We start from the raw sequence: 17,057 nt of genomic DNA on the forward strand, positions 1-17,057 counted from the left end.
GAAACGATATTCTTCCAGAACAGTTCAAATATGGAGAAAATATTTAGCCACGGAACCTTCATCGGGACCTAAGACAGGAATAACAACCATAATGTTGCCCAGCGTATGTCAATACGATAACGTGACAGATATGACGTAATCAAGCCATCGACAAGCGCTGTTTAATAAGCCTGCGGTTTTCTATTTTTTATCCTTCTTTTTTACATGCATATATACATATGAACTAATTAAAACTCTTAGAGACTCTAGGATTAAGATAATAGGAATCTAGTATTTATTTATTTGTAGCGCAGATGCAATATTTTTTAAAATAGTTTACTCGAAGCTCTTGAGTGTGAAACGTAATTTTTTGTGTTGTGTAGTAATCTTGTACATATATAACTAACAGCTTATCCTCATGTCTGTACAAAATTACAAGTGTAATGGCCGACCTATGCCCCCAAACACAAAATGTAATCGTCTCTGTTGTGTGTTTTTTCTTCTTCCTCTTTAAGTCTATCAGTATTTCTCGAAGAAACACAACAGCATGTGTCATTGCCCAGTTAGAGTGGAGATGAGTTAATGCTTGGCAAAGAATGGAGAGCTAAATACTCTGGTTGTCTCTAATCCGGCAGAACATGTTCTATATATACTACTGTCATACCGAACTGATCAAGTGGGTGTGCTGAATTCCTCCAGTGAAATTGTGGGGAATGGCTATTAAAATAAAGCAAAATAAAAATATCCTCAAGGGGATAGATAGAACGATTGAATTTATAACATAGATTCAACTAGAAAGGCAAACAACCACCACAAAGCAATCTACATTAAATGATCTTAATAACTTGTGTTTCCCTGTCTTAAAATATTATATAATCGAATACCAGGATATTATAAAGGTATTGGCTTTATATAAAATAAACATTGTGAAGTGGACGTATCTGTTCTGCTTACACTACTGGGACGACACTAAAATCCCTAGATCGATTCTCCGAAGTGGACATAGTAGTTAGTCTCATGTAGCTTTGCTTAAAAACAAACAAACGAAGTTCTAATGTCGCAAATCTGATTTGTTTATGAGATTATAGGAATGTTTGTTTGTTTTTGAAATTTGCACAAAGCTACTCGAGAGTTATCTGTGCTAGCCGTCCACAATTAAAGATAAAAATCCTTTTCTCTTACAGTCGTCAATCATGTCTGTATAAAAGTCTGTCTTTTTATTATTTTTCCAATTAATATTTTGTTTCCTTGTTTATGTGTAAGATTTTTGTGCAAAACTACTCGGGAGCTTTTTGCAATAGTCCTCCCAAATTATGAAAGATAGACTATAGATAAAGCAATTAGTCAACACCATCCACCGACAACTCTAGGATACTCCCTACGAATGAATAGGGGCACTGATCGTCACACTACAACGCCCTCGTAGAAGAAAGGACGATCATGTTTGGCAACAAGATTGTTTGTTTTGAATTTCGCGCAAAGCTACACTAGGACTATCTGCGCTAGCCGTACCTAATTTTGCAGTGTAAGACAAGAGAGAAGGCAGCTTGCCATCACCACCCACCGCCAACTCTTGGGCTTCTCTTTTACCAACGAATAGTGGGATTGACCGTCACATTACAACGCCCCCACGACTGAAAGGGCGAGCATGTTTGGTGTGACGAGAATTCGAACCCGCGACCCTCAGATTACTTGTCGAGAGCCATAACCACAAGGTCTCCACTGAAGAATTGTACTTCTGCGATGATGGATATAATTCCTTCACCTTAGAAACCAATCATAAAGTTCTAATAGTAAAGCTACGCGTTGCTGTTATATTCGTTTTAAGATTACTTTTGATTTATGATCAAATACATGAGTGAGCTTTAAGTCTCTAAAAATATTTACAGTGACAAGAGAAAGTGTGTGTGTTTGTGTGTTTTCTTTTAGCAAAGCCACAAAGGCTATCTGCTCAGCCCACCGAGGGGAATCGAACCGCTGATTTTAGCGTTGTAAATGCGGAGACATACCGCTGTACTAGCGGAGGGCGACAAGAGAAAGACGTTATAGATTCGCACATGAATATTTATGTAGTTAGAAACTTAACACAGAAATAAAAGTAGCTTTGTAAGAGAAGAAATGTTTTGGAGGTTAAAGTTTTTGTTGAATTTTATTCTGACTGGTCCAACTGCGTTGCGGCAGGAAATATTATAACTAAGCCACTTGTAAACATTGAGCTTGTTATAAGTGAATGTGTATGGTACGTGATAAGCTAATGTACATGTTTGATTCAGTCCTTGAATAACTGGGTTAGATTTTTAGTTTTTTTTTAGGAATTCAGGGATCTTTTCATCAGTCAGATTATATGAAACCATCTGTTCTTGTAAGTGCTTTTATATAAAATTTGTTTGCATATCTTCCAATGATCTAACTGCAGCACGAATATAAATGTATATGAATAAAAATAATAATTTATAAGAGATCCTAGTAAACATTTAAACAAAACTTTATTAGATTCTGATAAACTCAACATATATCAGTAAACAGGAAATACTCAACACTTTTTGACAGACAAATCTTCCCGCCTAACATTTTTAGAGATTTGTTTGTTTTAAAAGTTATACAAAGGACATCTGCGCGTAACCACCACTGCTTAAATTTTGATCTGATAGATCACAAAACAAAGATAGCTAGTCAACTGTAACTACCAACAAATGTTTGGTTACTTTTGTCTTATTGAACAAAGATAGCTAGTCAACTGTAACTACCAACAAATGTTTGGTTACTTATTGAATAGTGGAATTGACCGTCATTTATATAAACACCACACCAACAGGGAGCAAAATTTGAACTTTTGGATTCATAGTCCATGCAATCTAACTTTTAGGACACAACTAAACTCTGTTGTTGAAGATAAAGATAGCAGAACTAAAACTAACTTTTTTGTATTTAGCCTGTCTGAAGTCTGTAAGTGTGTTTTCATTCGTTATGGCTTTTAATTCTACTTGAAGTGTTCATAGTTATTTTCACAAATAAAGTTATCTGTACAAAACGTAATTCTGGCGGCTAATTTTCTATGCACTTTCTTGTATGTCGTTGTAATATGAATAGAATATTTTAAACGGTCTGACTTGGCTTTATTCAAATTAGCGCATGTGTGTGTTTTTCTTATAGCAAAGCCACATCGGGCTATCTGCTCAGCCCACCGAGTGAAATTGAACACCTGATTTTAGCGTTGTAAATCCGGAGACATACCGCTGTACTAGCGGGGGGCCAAAATAGCGTAAGGCTACTAAGTTTAAAATCCTAAACCGCTTGTCGCAATTCAATTGAGGTGATTAGGAAATGTAAACGGCTCCTGAAACTAACTCCTTCTGAATGCTTTGCACAACAAACTTTCCAACTTTATCATCCTATTCTGCTATCATGAAATTTCAGAAAATACGAATTTTTAATTTCCGAAAAAAAGGAAAGCTATATCAGTGGTGTTGAACAATAATAACATAATGTTTAGGGACAACAAGGGGCCTGTTGGTCCATCTCGGCTGTCCTATGCTCTAAGCCAAACTAAAACTATTTTACAAAATTAAAGCCAGCCCTTATCACTCATGTACCTCTCAACCTTTCATTTGAAATCGCTCAAACTTACTACGTTTACAACATCCGGAAACAACCTATTCCATAGGCTAACCATCTTGTTTGAAAAATAAAATTGTCTTAGCTGAAGACGGCTTCTACTTTACCTAAATTTATATCTGTGTCCCTTAGTTCTGTAATTATCGTTATTAAGTATGAAAATTATTGATTCATCAACATTATCAAATCCTTTTGAAATCTTAAACACATCAATCAGATCCTCTCTAATTCTTCTTTGTTTTCTAGAAAAACAAATTTTAAGGATTCTTTCTTTGTGAACCTGACAATGACCGAAGAATGTCGAAACGTTGTTTGCTCCTTTGCATAAACATTTTTCTCAACCCAAACCAGCCGTTCTTACATATATAAATTTTAAGGATCGTAATCTCTCCTCATATGACTACCTATCCATCCCAGGAGCCATCTTATTAAACCTACTCTGAACCTTTTCCAACAATTTAATGTCCTTACTAAGGTAAGGAGCCCAAGACTGAACACAATGCTCTGAATGTAGTCTAACTGGCGACTTATAAAATAAAATTATAATCTTTTTTATACTTTTATTCAGTATTTCTGTAGGTACAACCTAAAATCCTATTTGCCCTACCACTTGCAACAGCACACTGCTTGGATGTCTTTAGATACTGATTAACTATTATGCCAAGATCCTTTTCTTTCATGACATTGTTAAGGTTATTCCCATCTAAATTATACTTATAACTCAAATTATGATAACTGATACACATTATCCTGCATTTATTATAATTAAAACCCATCAGTGTTATATTTGCCCACTAACTAAATGATCTAAATTATTTTGTAAGGCAGTAGCATTCTTTTCACAACTGGCAACATCCAAGACTTTAATGTCATTTGCAAATTTAAGTAATTTATTGATTATTCCTTTATCTATGTCCTCCTTTAGAACCCTCTGAAAAATATTATCCGGGCCAAGAACCCTATAATTCTTTAAACTTTATAATTTTATTTTAACAAGATCAGAGTTCATGCAACTGTCATTTTGAACTTTGTTTTCATCTATCACTTGTTCAGTTTAAATCTTCACTAGTAAAACCTAAATAAAAAGCATAATTTAATAACCTAGCCATTTCATAATAACCAGCTATAAACCTTCCTTTATCATCACTCAAGGGTACTATCCCCGTCCTAAAATGTTGCTTACCTCTAATGTATTTTGAAAATTCCTCACCGTTAATTTTTATGTTTTCAGCACGATTTTTCCATACATCCTTTTCGATGTCCTAATTTCCCGTTTGATCAACTTTCTTCATCTTCTATAATCTTCTATAATACCAGTCAATTTAAATTTCTTATTCTTATCTATATTATTTAACAATATCGATATCTATGGTGTTGTACAATATCGGCAAGGTAATGAAAAATGTTATTCCAGTAAGGAAAAAACAAAATACGCCACCACCGGCTATGAGTACAAATGGAATTCTACATCATATTCAAATAAACCTTAAAAGCTATTATCTACACACGATTAGTGAACTTTCGAAAGCATTTAAGGGGGAGGGGTGGTCTATACCTAAAAATCAGTGTATTGTTCATAAGCCTTCTGCTATAGAAACATGGTTGCAGATTTATAGCATACAATCATAGTCATTAATCTCCTATATCTTCACAATAAACTGTAAACATCCCTTGTATAACGCCCCCCCAGTAGCACAGCAGTATGTCTGAGAACTAACACCGCTAGAAACTGGGTTTCGATACCCGTGGTGGTCGCAGCACAGATAGCCCATTGTGTAGCTTTTTACTCAGTTCCAAATTCTAAACGATCAAGGCTCGACACGGTCAAGTGGTTAAGGCACTTGACTCGTAATCTGAGGATTGCGGGTTCGAATCCCCGTCACACTAAACATGCTCGCCCATTCAGGCGTGGGAGCGTTATAATAATAAGCTCAATCCCCACTATTCGTTGGTAAAAGAATAGCCCAAGAGTTAGTGGTGGTGACTAGTTGCCTTCCCTCTAGTCTCACACTGCTAAATTAGGGACGGCTAGCGTAGATGGCCTTCGTGTAGTTTTGCGCGAAATTCCAAAACAAACTAAAACAAAAATACGTTATTAAACTGATAGCTGCTGAAGGGAGAATAGTTAAATTTATTCAGTTTTATATCCCTAAATTCACGTCGCAATTATTGAGATACACTTATCAAACACTTGTGTACAGTGAATTTTCACTACCACTAAATACATATCCTTCTTTCAGATACTCTACGTTCTTTTCGCATAAACTGAGACACATTTATTATTACTTACTCGTTGATATGTCCTAAAAATGAGTGTTCCACAAATAAGGCCCCCTCCCCAATAGACTAATTCCGCTAAACCCAGGTTTTGATATCCATGGTGGACAAAGCACAGATAACCAAATGTAGAGCTTTGTACTTAATTCCAAACAATCAATCCACAAATGGCCGCAACTATTCAACAGTGAACATTTAAAAACCAAAGAGTTTTTAATTTTCAAGATCTGTTTAAATATACTTAAATATTACCATCTTCAGACATAATATGGACTCTGCAGAACAGACAGTAGTTCTCTTGAGGAAAATATTAAAATATTTGACGCACAAGGGTACCTAGTTTATAATAAACATATTTATTATAATCAAATTTTAATTTGAGTTTCAAAACGAGTAACCACACGCTAGTACAGCGGTATGTCTCCGGATTTACAACCCTAAAACCAGGTGTTCGATTCCCCTCGGTGGGTTGAGCAGATAGGCCGATGTGGCTTTGCTATAAGAAAAAACCAAAAAATACACTCAAAAAATAAAATATAGTTCTTAAGTAAGGAATGTGTAACACCTATTTGAATGTGTGTGACATTTATAAAGATGATTTGTTTCTTTGTTTGTTCTGAATTTCGCGCAAAGCTACACTAAGGCTATCGAACCTCTAATTCTAGCGTTGCAAATACGTACACTTAAAGAAGGAAATGAATATTTCTTCAAAAGAACGTTTGTGCCTAAATGTCAGTAAGTTTTAAAATTTATTTTAGTGATATGATAGGCTTTAAAAGAAAACAGTAATAATATTTTCTTTCATAAATGAAACGTAAATTGAATTTGTTATATTGGAAAATGGTTCAGCAGAAAATGTTCGCCAGTCACTTGATAATCTTCTGGAAACATTAAATTTTGAGTTATATTATCTTGGATAAGTTTATACGGTTAAAATTAAGCACATTGTTGCACAATGGGATATTTGTGTTGACACTACGGGTGTCAAAATACCGTTGTGCCAGTTGGGTCTTCGTGAACAAGCAATTGGTGCTGTATTTTCAAACCATAAACCAGGAAATCCGATAGTATTATAGTTGTGAAATGTGGGTGAACTGAAGAATAGTTTATAGACGAGACTTTTGTTACGTGGAATATCAAGGTTATTTTTAAGCACTGCAGGCATAACAGAATGTTAGTTTCAATAGACTGTTCTATAAATAAATAGGAATAGTCGATTAAAGATAAAACTTTACAATACTACATATAATATAACAAGAGTCTAAAGTTTGGTTTGGTTCGTTTTGAATTTCACGCAGAGCTACTCTAGGGCTATCTGTGCTAGCCGTCCCTAATTTAGAGTGAAGGCAGCTAGTCATCACCACCCACCTCCAACTCTTGGGCGACTCTTTTACCAACGAATAGTGGGACTGACCGTCACATTATAACGCCCCACGGTTGATAGAGCGAGCATATTTGGTGTGACGGGAATTCGAACCCTCAACCCTCAGATTACGAGTCGAGTGCCTTAACCACGTGGCTATGCCGGGCTGGGATCCATAGTTACTAAAACTCAACTATGTTAGATGCAGCATATTAAGTGGTTATAGTTACTAAAATTCTGCTATATTACATGCGGTAAAAAAAGGGGTTATAGTTAATAAATCTCTGTTACATGTAGCATGACAAGGGTCTATATTTACTTTAGTGACTCACAAATATAAACAGTAATCACAAGTTGACTCAAATCAGTACACAACAAAATAGTAATAAGAAGAAACGGGAGAAAGGGAAAAAGAGGTCGTGAAAATAATAAACTTTTCATATAGACCAAATTATATAGACACAAACTAGTACCAGATACATATCAAGACCTTTCTTAGATTTACTAGCATCTAATATGTACGTATTAAGATATTGACAAGATATGCAAAAATATTTGGCAATTGAAATGTTTTCGGTTTGATTTGTTTTGAATTTTGAGCAAAGCTATACGAGAGCTATCGGCGTTAGCTGTCCCTAATTTAGCAGTGTAAAACTAGAGGGAAGGCAGCTAGTCATCACCACCCACCGCTAACTCTTGGGCGACTCTTTCTCCAACGAATAGTGACATTATAAAGCCCCACGGTTGATAGGCGAACATTTTTGGTGTGACGAGGATTCGAACCCGCGATGCTTATATTACGAGTCGAGTGCCTTAACCAACTGGCCATGTCGGGCCGTATGTTTCCAATTTTCTGGAAAAGTGAACATCAAGTCTAGTTGTGGTTTCATGGGTTTTTATATACAGAATAAGTTCCCCCTCTCTGGTTTAAAACGTAAATTTATCCTAGTTCAAACACTTATTTAAAAATTTCCCTTTCAATGAGCCAAGTAATGATTTTCCAGAATATACATTGGTGCAAGTGTCTGCGAACCGTTTTGGTTCATGTATATGCTCTTTACTATTTTTGTAAAAACACATTTTAGACATAAAAAATTAATTAATTAAAAGCCATAGCATAACCTAGTTATAATGGCTTTTAAATATCGCACATGTATATCTTTAGTGTGGTAAATTGAACATATTTACTATAAATTATTCAACCTCTCCTTGTGGAACACGATAATATTTTGACTACGCGGTTCATTGACCTGCCCAATGTATTTAATTTGGGAACGTTGTATACACCCACACATACATGCAATGCGTTTGTTTGTACTTTCCAGTTGTTTTTTTTAATGTCATTAATTTTTTATTTAATTTACGATTACTTAAGACCCTAGTACGAATTTTTATTTTTTATGCAATATGAGTTATGTATATTTGTACGTAAAAGTAATATTAAAATATCTGAAAATGCACTGTAAAAATGCACAAATTAAAATCAAAAACGTCTACGTGCTATTTTACATACAACGTATTTTGTGGCCACATGACTTACTGCCTATATTAAGAGTTGGTCCTTTCTTGTTTTAATTTGTTTCGAAGATGTTACAGTATTTCAGGATCGTTGAGATTTATAATACTAGCGATTGATACAAATAACCTTTAGGCCCGGCATGGCTAGGTGATTAAGGCACTCGCCTCGTAATTCGAGGGTCGCGGTTTCGAAACCCCGTCATACCAAACATGTTCGCCCTGTTAGCCGTGGGGGTATTGTAATATGACGGTCAATCCCGCTATTCGTTGGTAAAAGTATAGCCCAAGAGTTGGCGGTTGGTGGTGATGACTAGTCTTACACTGCTAAGTTAGGGATGGCTAACGCAGATAGCCCTCGTGTAGCTTTGCGATAAATTCAAAACAAACCAAATAAACTTTAACTCATACACTTCATACAGAAAAATTAGTTCTTTCTTTATGATGAACATAAAACATAACAACATAAAAATCTGAAATTAAGTCAAACTGCGAATTTAAATTGCAAGAGGCCAATGACGTATCCAGTTACATTATTTACAATTGCAAACAAAAATGGCTGACTTAGTATTATATTGGTTATTATATAATACTTTTGTCACTGATATCTTACTGATTATAATCATGAGTATGTTATATTTGAAAACACTTACATATATGTAAAACAATAATGCATAATATTATTGCTTATTAGGCTTCAAAATAAGGTAGTTGATCTTGTAAAGTTAATCCCCTTTTACAAAAATGGTTTGTTGATGTTATAAAAGTCAGAAGTGCTAGCTTTGGTACAAAAGAATACTTGATTAGCCTACATATTTTGGACATAATTCCAATCGTCTGCCAGTGTAATGTCATCATTGAAAAACTTATAATTGGATAAATATGACAGTTGAAGATGAAAAAAAAATATTTATGTAGTTAGATTATTTACTGGTGAATATTTTATTTGAAATAAGGAAGTCGTCAGTTCTCTTCGTGGAAACAACAACAAGTACGACAAAATATTGGTAATGAGTGCCAAAATCACACCCGAGCCAATTAAGAGTAATGTCTTCATCTACAAGGTGAAAGCTATGGTTATGGGAGAATCCTCTGGTATAAAACTTCATTATAATAAAAGTGGTCATAGCTCTCAAAATCCGAGAGTCGCGGGTTCGAATTCTTGTCACACCAAATATGCTCGCCCTTTTAGCCGTGGGGGCGTTATAATGTGACGATCAATCCCACTATTCGTTGGTAAAAAAGTAGCCCAAGAGTTGGCGGTGGATGGTGATGACTAGCTGCCTTCCCTCTAGTCTTAAACTACTAAATTAGGGACGGCTGGCGCAGAAAGCCCTCGTGTAGCTTTGTGTAAAACTCAAAACAAACCAAACCAAACTTAAAATCTTCGTTAACAGGAAAATAAATAAAGAAATGAAGTTGTTGAAGACACACAAGTTTCTATCTGTATTTTGGAAATCGACGGATATTTTCATAAAACAGATGACCGAATAAACAGGAATCACTACACTTTAATTTGATTACATATCTAACAGATTTCCTGATGCAGATCAAATGCACTTTGTACTTTTGATCTACTTCAACGTGGTCTTGGTAACCGTCGTCCATGTACAGTGCAAGGTTGGTGGAGAATTTGTCAATAAAAAATCTAATTGAGTTAGCCATCGTTTTTTTTTACGATGGAAGTTGCAGTGCTGCACAATACCACGCAATAATGGCCATCAGGGTGATGAACACGATCAACATGAAGGAAGTAGATCGAAGGGCAGCATGGGACCTAAAGCACTGTTCCTATAAATTGGGTTAAACTCTCATTAGACAATTTGTAGAAACAAAATTGAAACACTTACTGTCTCAATCAAGTAAGCTGACGTACATTTCACGGCGAAGTACATAAGTAAATGTGGTTTGGTTTGGTTTCTTTTGTATTTCGCGCAAAGCTACACGAGGGCTATGCGCGATAGCCGTCCCTAATTTAGCGGTGCAAGACTAGAGGGAAGGCAGCTAGTCACCACCACCCATCGCCAACCCTTGGGCTACTATGAATAGTGGGATTGAACTTCACATTATAACATCCGCACGGGTGAAAGGGCGAGCGTGTTTGGTTTGATGGGGATTTGAACCCAGGACCCTCGAATTATGAGTCGAGCGCATTGGAATTGAAGAAACAAAATAAAAATGAATTAGCTTTATAGATAGTATAATGTTGTAGGAACTTTCAACGTAAGATCAACATATTGGCCTGCATTGGTTAGGTGGTTAAGGCACTCGACTCGTAATCGGAGGGTCACGGTTTCAAATTCCTATCACCTCAAAACATGCTCGCCCGTTGGGGTGTCATAATGTGACGGTTAACCCCACTGTTTGTTGGTAAAAGAGTAACTCAAGAGTTGACGGTGGGTAGTGATGACTAACTGCCTTCTCTCTGGTCTTACACTGCTAAATTAGAGACGGCTAGGGTAGATAGCCCTCGTGTAGCTTTGTGCGAAATTCAAAACAAATCAAACCAATCAACATGTCAGTAATTCTATTGAACTTATATTTGACATTCTTTTTTTTTAATATTAAATTCTGAATGCTCTATTTCGTTCTTAGAATTATCACACCTGTCGTTGATTGATTGTTTACAATTAAGCACAAAGCTACACAATGAACTATACGTGCTCTACTCATTACGGGTATATAAACTCGAATTTTTAGCTATGGGAGTTTGCAGACATTCCGCTGTGCCATGTGGAGCTACACGTTTTGTAGCATACTCCATTAAACTTACACAAGTAACAGGTTTAATGCTCTTTATGTGCGTAAAATGTTACATCGCGTGAAAGCGAGTGATCAATCCTAGTAAAGATTCAGTGAAATTACCAATTAATAAATTAGAATCAACACGTTAGACTATGGATTCAGATATGTATGTCCAAATGTTAAACGTACGAAATGTGCAACAAATTATAAGACCCTTTTCCGTATAAGTATTCGACCATATCTGATCAAAGAAAACTGAAATATAATATTTTACCGCTTTTAATTATATTTTATGTTTGTCTGCGGACTTACAACGCTAAAAATTGAGTTTCGAGACTCATGGTAGGCTGAGCATAGATTGCTCTTTCTGTAGCTTTGTAATTTACTTCAAGCAAACAAACATATTTTGTGCTTAATGTTTAACTTTTTCTTTAGATTTGGAAGAAAAATTGAGAATCTCTCAGACAATCCCTCGGATTCACTTCTTATAGTATCTTAGTACTTGTTAAGACTGCCGTCGTTTGCTTTCTTTTAATTTTTTTTCTTAATCCTACTGTACAAAGTCTCCTATCTATTATTTATTAGTGCTATATTTGATGTAACAATCGCTCCTGGTACACCTTTAGTTGATTAAAATCTGCTGTCAACACAAAAAGTGTTTGTTATTTGAGAGTCAAGCGTTTCTTATAAATGTATTGATTTGGACTGATTGTATTTTATGTAAGATATTATTTACAAAATACCACAGAAAATAAAAACCTTAGAAGACTTATTTATACTATTTCAAAAACGAATAAAGTTGTTTAAAATATACCGTGACTTATTGTATTCTGTTTTGAGGTGTACATTCCAGGTAAAGTATAAAAACTATAATAAAAAACCCTATCTAATATAATACCTAATATAAAGATTATATTTTCATAACATTTGCCTTAATTGAACAGATGTGGTACTTAGGAACCATATTTTATATCTGAAGCAGGTTATTCTGCGAACGTACTATACATATATTGAATTTGAATATTGTTAAAAAGTAACTAAAGAGCAAAAAAAGAGAAAAGTGGGACGTCTCCATGGAAGCGATAATAGGGAAATGAAAGAATGAATAGCACTGTAATAGTGTGCCAAATTTATTAAACAATTTGTCATCATTATTCCAGCTCGTTCTATGTGTACTATACATCCATTAAATACTACTAGTAGATACAATCAAAAGTTCATTACATAGAAGTTTAACTTTGAATGTTCTTATTTTAAATAACAGTTGGCTAGGACATAGAGCTATTTGATTGATATATCACTATTGTTTATACACAGGATTTTGTAGTTGCATCAAAAGCAATCTAGCAGTACTGATTATATTATAACAAAGCAAGGACTATATTATATCAGCTGACAGAGGATCTTCCTTAACCTAATCTAAGCATGTTTTAACTCGATTTTAGGAATGTATAAACAATATGCTTTCATAACTTGGGTCTAGAGGAAAACAACTTGAAAGGCGCATCTTAGGCAAAAAGATGCAAACTAAATTTAATTACGAACTTTGTTATAATAGAAAGAACGCTCAATCCATTTCATGGATTTTAATTTATTGTTGTTCTCGTGTTAATGAATAATATTTTTAATGAGCCATTCGAGCAGAAAGGGGGGTCGCATTTAAATTTGTGGGCCTGAAACGCTAGTTAACCTTAATACGAAAGTGATAATTATAGACTTACTTTATTATAGATCACCCAAATAATTAACAAACAGCATACTTGACAGAAGGTGAAACTAAGATTATATTTATTATACTTTTAAATAATTTGAAAATCACGAAGTTCAATTATTACGTACTGAAACTCTTATTACAAATATACTGTTGACAATTATCTATTGCTTAGAAATTTAAGAATTTCTAATTTTTAAATGTGATATATCTTATTAAGAACAGCATTTGATTTTCCTTGTTATTGAAAGAAATTAACGTAACTTACGTTACTATCCTTTAGACGTTAATTGTCTTTCCACTCACCTGCTTAACAGGGGCAGCATGTTTTCTTAACATCACTACTGTAACTTGAACTTTAATGATTGGGAACGTATTGTATCACAAGGATGTCTTTATCTGACGTTATAAATGTATCACAAGGATGTCTTTATTTGACGTTATAAATGTATCACAAGGATGTCTTTATCTGACGTTATAAATGTATCACAAGGATGTTTTTATCTGACGTTATAAATGTATCACAAGGATGTCTTTATCTGACGTTATAAATGTATCACAAGGATGTCTTTATCTGACGTTATAAATGTATCACAAGGATGTCTTTATCTGACGTTATAAATGTATCACAAGGATGTCTTTATCTGACGTTATAAATGTATCACAAGGATGTTTTTATCTGACGTTATAAATGTATCACAAGGATGTTTTTATCTGACGTTATAAATGTATCACAAGGATGTCTTTATCTGACGTTATAAATGTATCACAAGGATGTCTTTATCTGACGTTATAAATGTATCACAAGGATGTCTTTATCTGACGTTATAAATGTATCACAAGGATGTCTTTATCTGACGTTAACGTCAATGCCAAATAATACTTCTACTTCAGTGAAAAATGAATTTTAAACGAAAAGAGACGAAACTTTGGCAGGGGTTTAGTTTAGAAAGAGAGAAGTCTGAGGAGTTATCTCCCCTAACAGGATGCACCCCGCTAGTACAGCGGTATGTCTCCGGATTTACAACGCTAAAATCAGGGGTTCGATTCCCCTTGGTGGGCTGAGCAAATAGCCCGATGTGGCTTTGCTATAAGAAAAACACACACACAAAAACACACCCCAACAGGAGTGTTCAGGAACGTCGTTCCCGCTCATGAAAGATTATTTATCTTTACGTGGTAGTTTCCTGTATTTTAATTTGGCTTGTTTAAGGTGATGAAGTGATCTGAGGTATTTTTTTAACGGCGGTGTAGGCTCGACGCCATCCATTTTCAGGACAAGTTGCTTCGGCAGGTGAGTTGTTACACACTCCTTAGCGGATTCCATGACCACCGTCTTGCTTGAATCTTAAATATAGTTAAGTAAAGCTTTATACTATCCAATTTGATACAATTCTTGTGTATATTAAGGCCCTATTATGGTTTATGATAGACTTCATCAATCGTATGCATTTCGCTGTTTTTAGAAAGCTCACTACTGGATTTAGAAAGTTCTATACGTCGTGGCATAAATAAATGAATGTCTAAAACAGTAAAGCTTCTCATAAAATACTTTGTTTTTGAGAATTTGGTCATGCCATTTCAAAACGAAGTCTTAGTATGAGTAACAGAAGGGATGGTTTGAACTTTGTTGATGGTTGTATTTGTTTATTTGTTAAAGAATCAAATCCTAATATCTTGCCTTTACCCCTCTCCTCACACAAGCACACACACATAATGTCATACCGGTATGTCCAGAAACTTACAGCGATAGACACCGAGTTTCACTATTCGCGGTGAGCAGAGCACAGATAACCCATAATGTAGCTTTGTGCTTTAGAACTGACAAAGGAATTCATATATATGTCATTTATTTTACCATGAACATTACCAGATAGCATAAGAGCTTGAAGTGACGAAACCTGTTGTTTTAGATTTCAAAAAATACTTTTTCTTTATAATAAATATTGTATGAAATAGCTGGTAGAGTTACTGAGTATCATGATTGAATTTCATCTGAAAAAGGTTAGTCCATAAGTCATGATCATTGGTTACTTATTTATATATCAGCTTATCTCAATAAAGTTTCAAATTATTCCAGTTTCAATCAGAAATTACTTTTATTTGTAGAAGGTTTTTGCGGTAATGTAAAACTGCATTGATAAGTCTATTAATAATTATACAGACCCTGTTCATTGCCCTGTTAATTTTATGTAATTTAATAGGACTTATTTTTAAATTTTCACAGATAAGAAGGATTTATTAAAATTCTGAAAAGATATTGACTTCTTAGAACAATATCATAATACACACTGAATAATTTCAACAGGTTTTGATGAAACAACAAGCTGTACGTTTGAAGGAACCAGGTATGCTGATGGGGACGAATGGAATCCAGATCACTGTACCATTTGTCGCTGTCTGTTGGGTAACACGATTTGTGACAGCGAAGAATGTCCAGATATAGAATGTAAGACCCAGAAATATATTCCTCTTGGGGAGTGTTGTCCAGTATGTGCTGGTGAGTTTTTTCCTAAATGTTTAGTTGTATGAAGATGTATTTCCATTATTTATCAAACAAAAAACACAATTTGACACTGAGAAAAAAAAGTCAATAATATTTAAGTTCTCACAGTGTAACTAATATGTCTATTACCATTACAAAGTTATATACTTTAAAACAGAACTTGACTTAGTAGTATTTTCTTATGCTATGTAAAATTATACCTGTAGGCCTTTTGATGTGTTAAGGTCTACCTCAGACTGAATAACAATTACAACTATTTTCTTGAATCTATAACTGTGTCTCCTCCTCAATTCCTTCCATAAAGTATTAATTTAGATTAAAGTATACCATTACAACCTAGCTAACTGTTCAGAGTTATGTTCGATGAGTTTCATGTACAGCATTCACCATAAAAAGATGTTTTGAGTCATACTTGATATGTTTGCCTGTGTCCCTGGTGGTGATTGTGCTATATATTTCATTGCTGAGCAAAGACAACTCACCAAATAATGCATATTCTTGACAAATGAAACACTGAAATCCAAAAAATAGCGTGAAAATAAACTTGAAAGCACATTCTGTATTTACGACTATATTCTTTCTAGGAGGGTGGTTAGTGTTTTCTTCATATACTCGGATTATATAAATATTCGAGCGCCATTTTGTTAATAAAACTGGAGGACTAGCAGTGGCATTGCAACAAGAAGTGTAGAGGGCTCAGGGTCCCCTCTTTATTATTTGCACATGGAAATTGAAAGACCCGACTGGAATCGCGAAGCAAGGTTTGGCTATTACCCCACAGAGAGAAGTTTTTTTTTTTACTGAATACAAAACATTCAGCAAAAAACAAACACTGCAGTCCATTATTATTTATCATTTTCTAATTTTTCTTGTGTATAAACATATCATGCATTTCCTTAATTTTAATAAAGTATTTTTATTGATTTGTCAGTTGTCAATAAAGTAATGAAGCTACTTTCATTCTATTTGCTTTTGTTTTTAAACAAACACCTGCTCTACCCACGGTAGGGTATGGCTTTAACACTGCACATTGTGCAAAGGTTGTCAATGCAAGTGTTTTTCAATTGCAAGTCAGATGATACCTTCATTAAATTTAAATAAAAATTATTAGCACATGTGTAGCACTTGTCAATATAAGTAAGACGCATGTTTACTTCGAATTAAATAACGTAAGGTTTAAACAACCTGATACATAATCTCAACTGATATAGATTTAAAAGAAAATAGCTTATGTCTGAATAACCGTGACTGTCCAACTAAGACTGAAAATGTTCACGACTTATGTTTCATTGCAGCTGATGACTCAGAAAGGAGAGTCAATAACTTCTGGTATACATAGAATAGCT

General features: G+C 34.6%; 1 protein-coding gene across 1 annotated transcript in view; it reads left to right on the forward strand.

The window, feature by feature from the left end:
- LOC143255273 (uncharacterized) overlaps window positions 1-17,057 on the forward strand; it is a 99,803-nt gene that overhangs the window by 4,679 nt on the left and 78,067 nt on the right. Inside the window, exon 2 of the mRNA XM_076510694.1 lies at window positions 15,514-15,705. Within this exon, the coding sequence (XP_076366809.1) occupies window positions 15,514-15,705 (192 nt within the window). The remainder of the gene's footprint in view (window positions 1-15,513; window positions 15,706-17,057) is intronic.

Source organism: Tachypleus tridentatus, chromosome 7 (assembly GCF_004210375.1).
Source record: "Tachypleus tridentatus isolate NWPU-2018 chromosome 7, ASM421037v1, whole genome shotgun sequence".
In the NCBI taxonomy this organism is placed as follows: domain Eukaryota; kingdom Metazoa; phylum Arthropoda; class Merostomata; order Xiphosura; family Limulidae; genus Tachypleus; species Tachypleus tridentatus.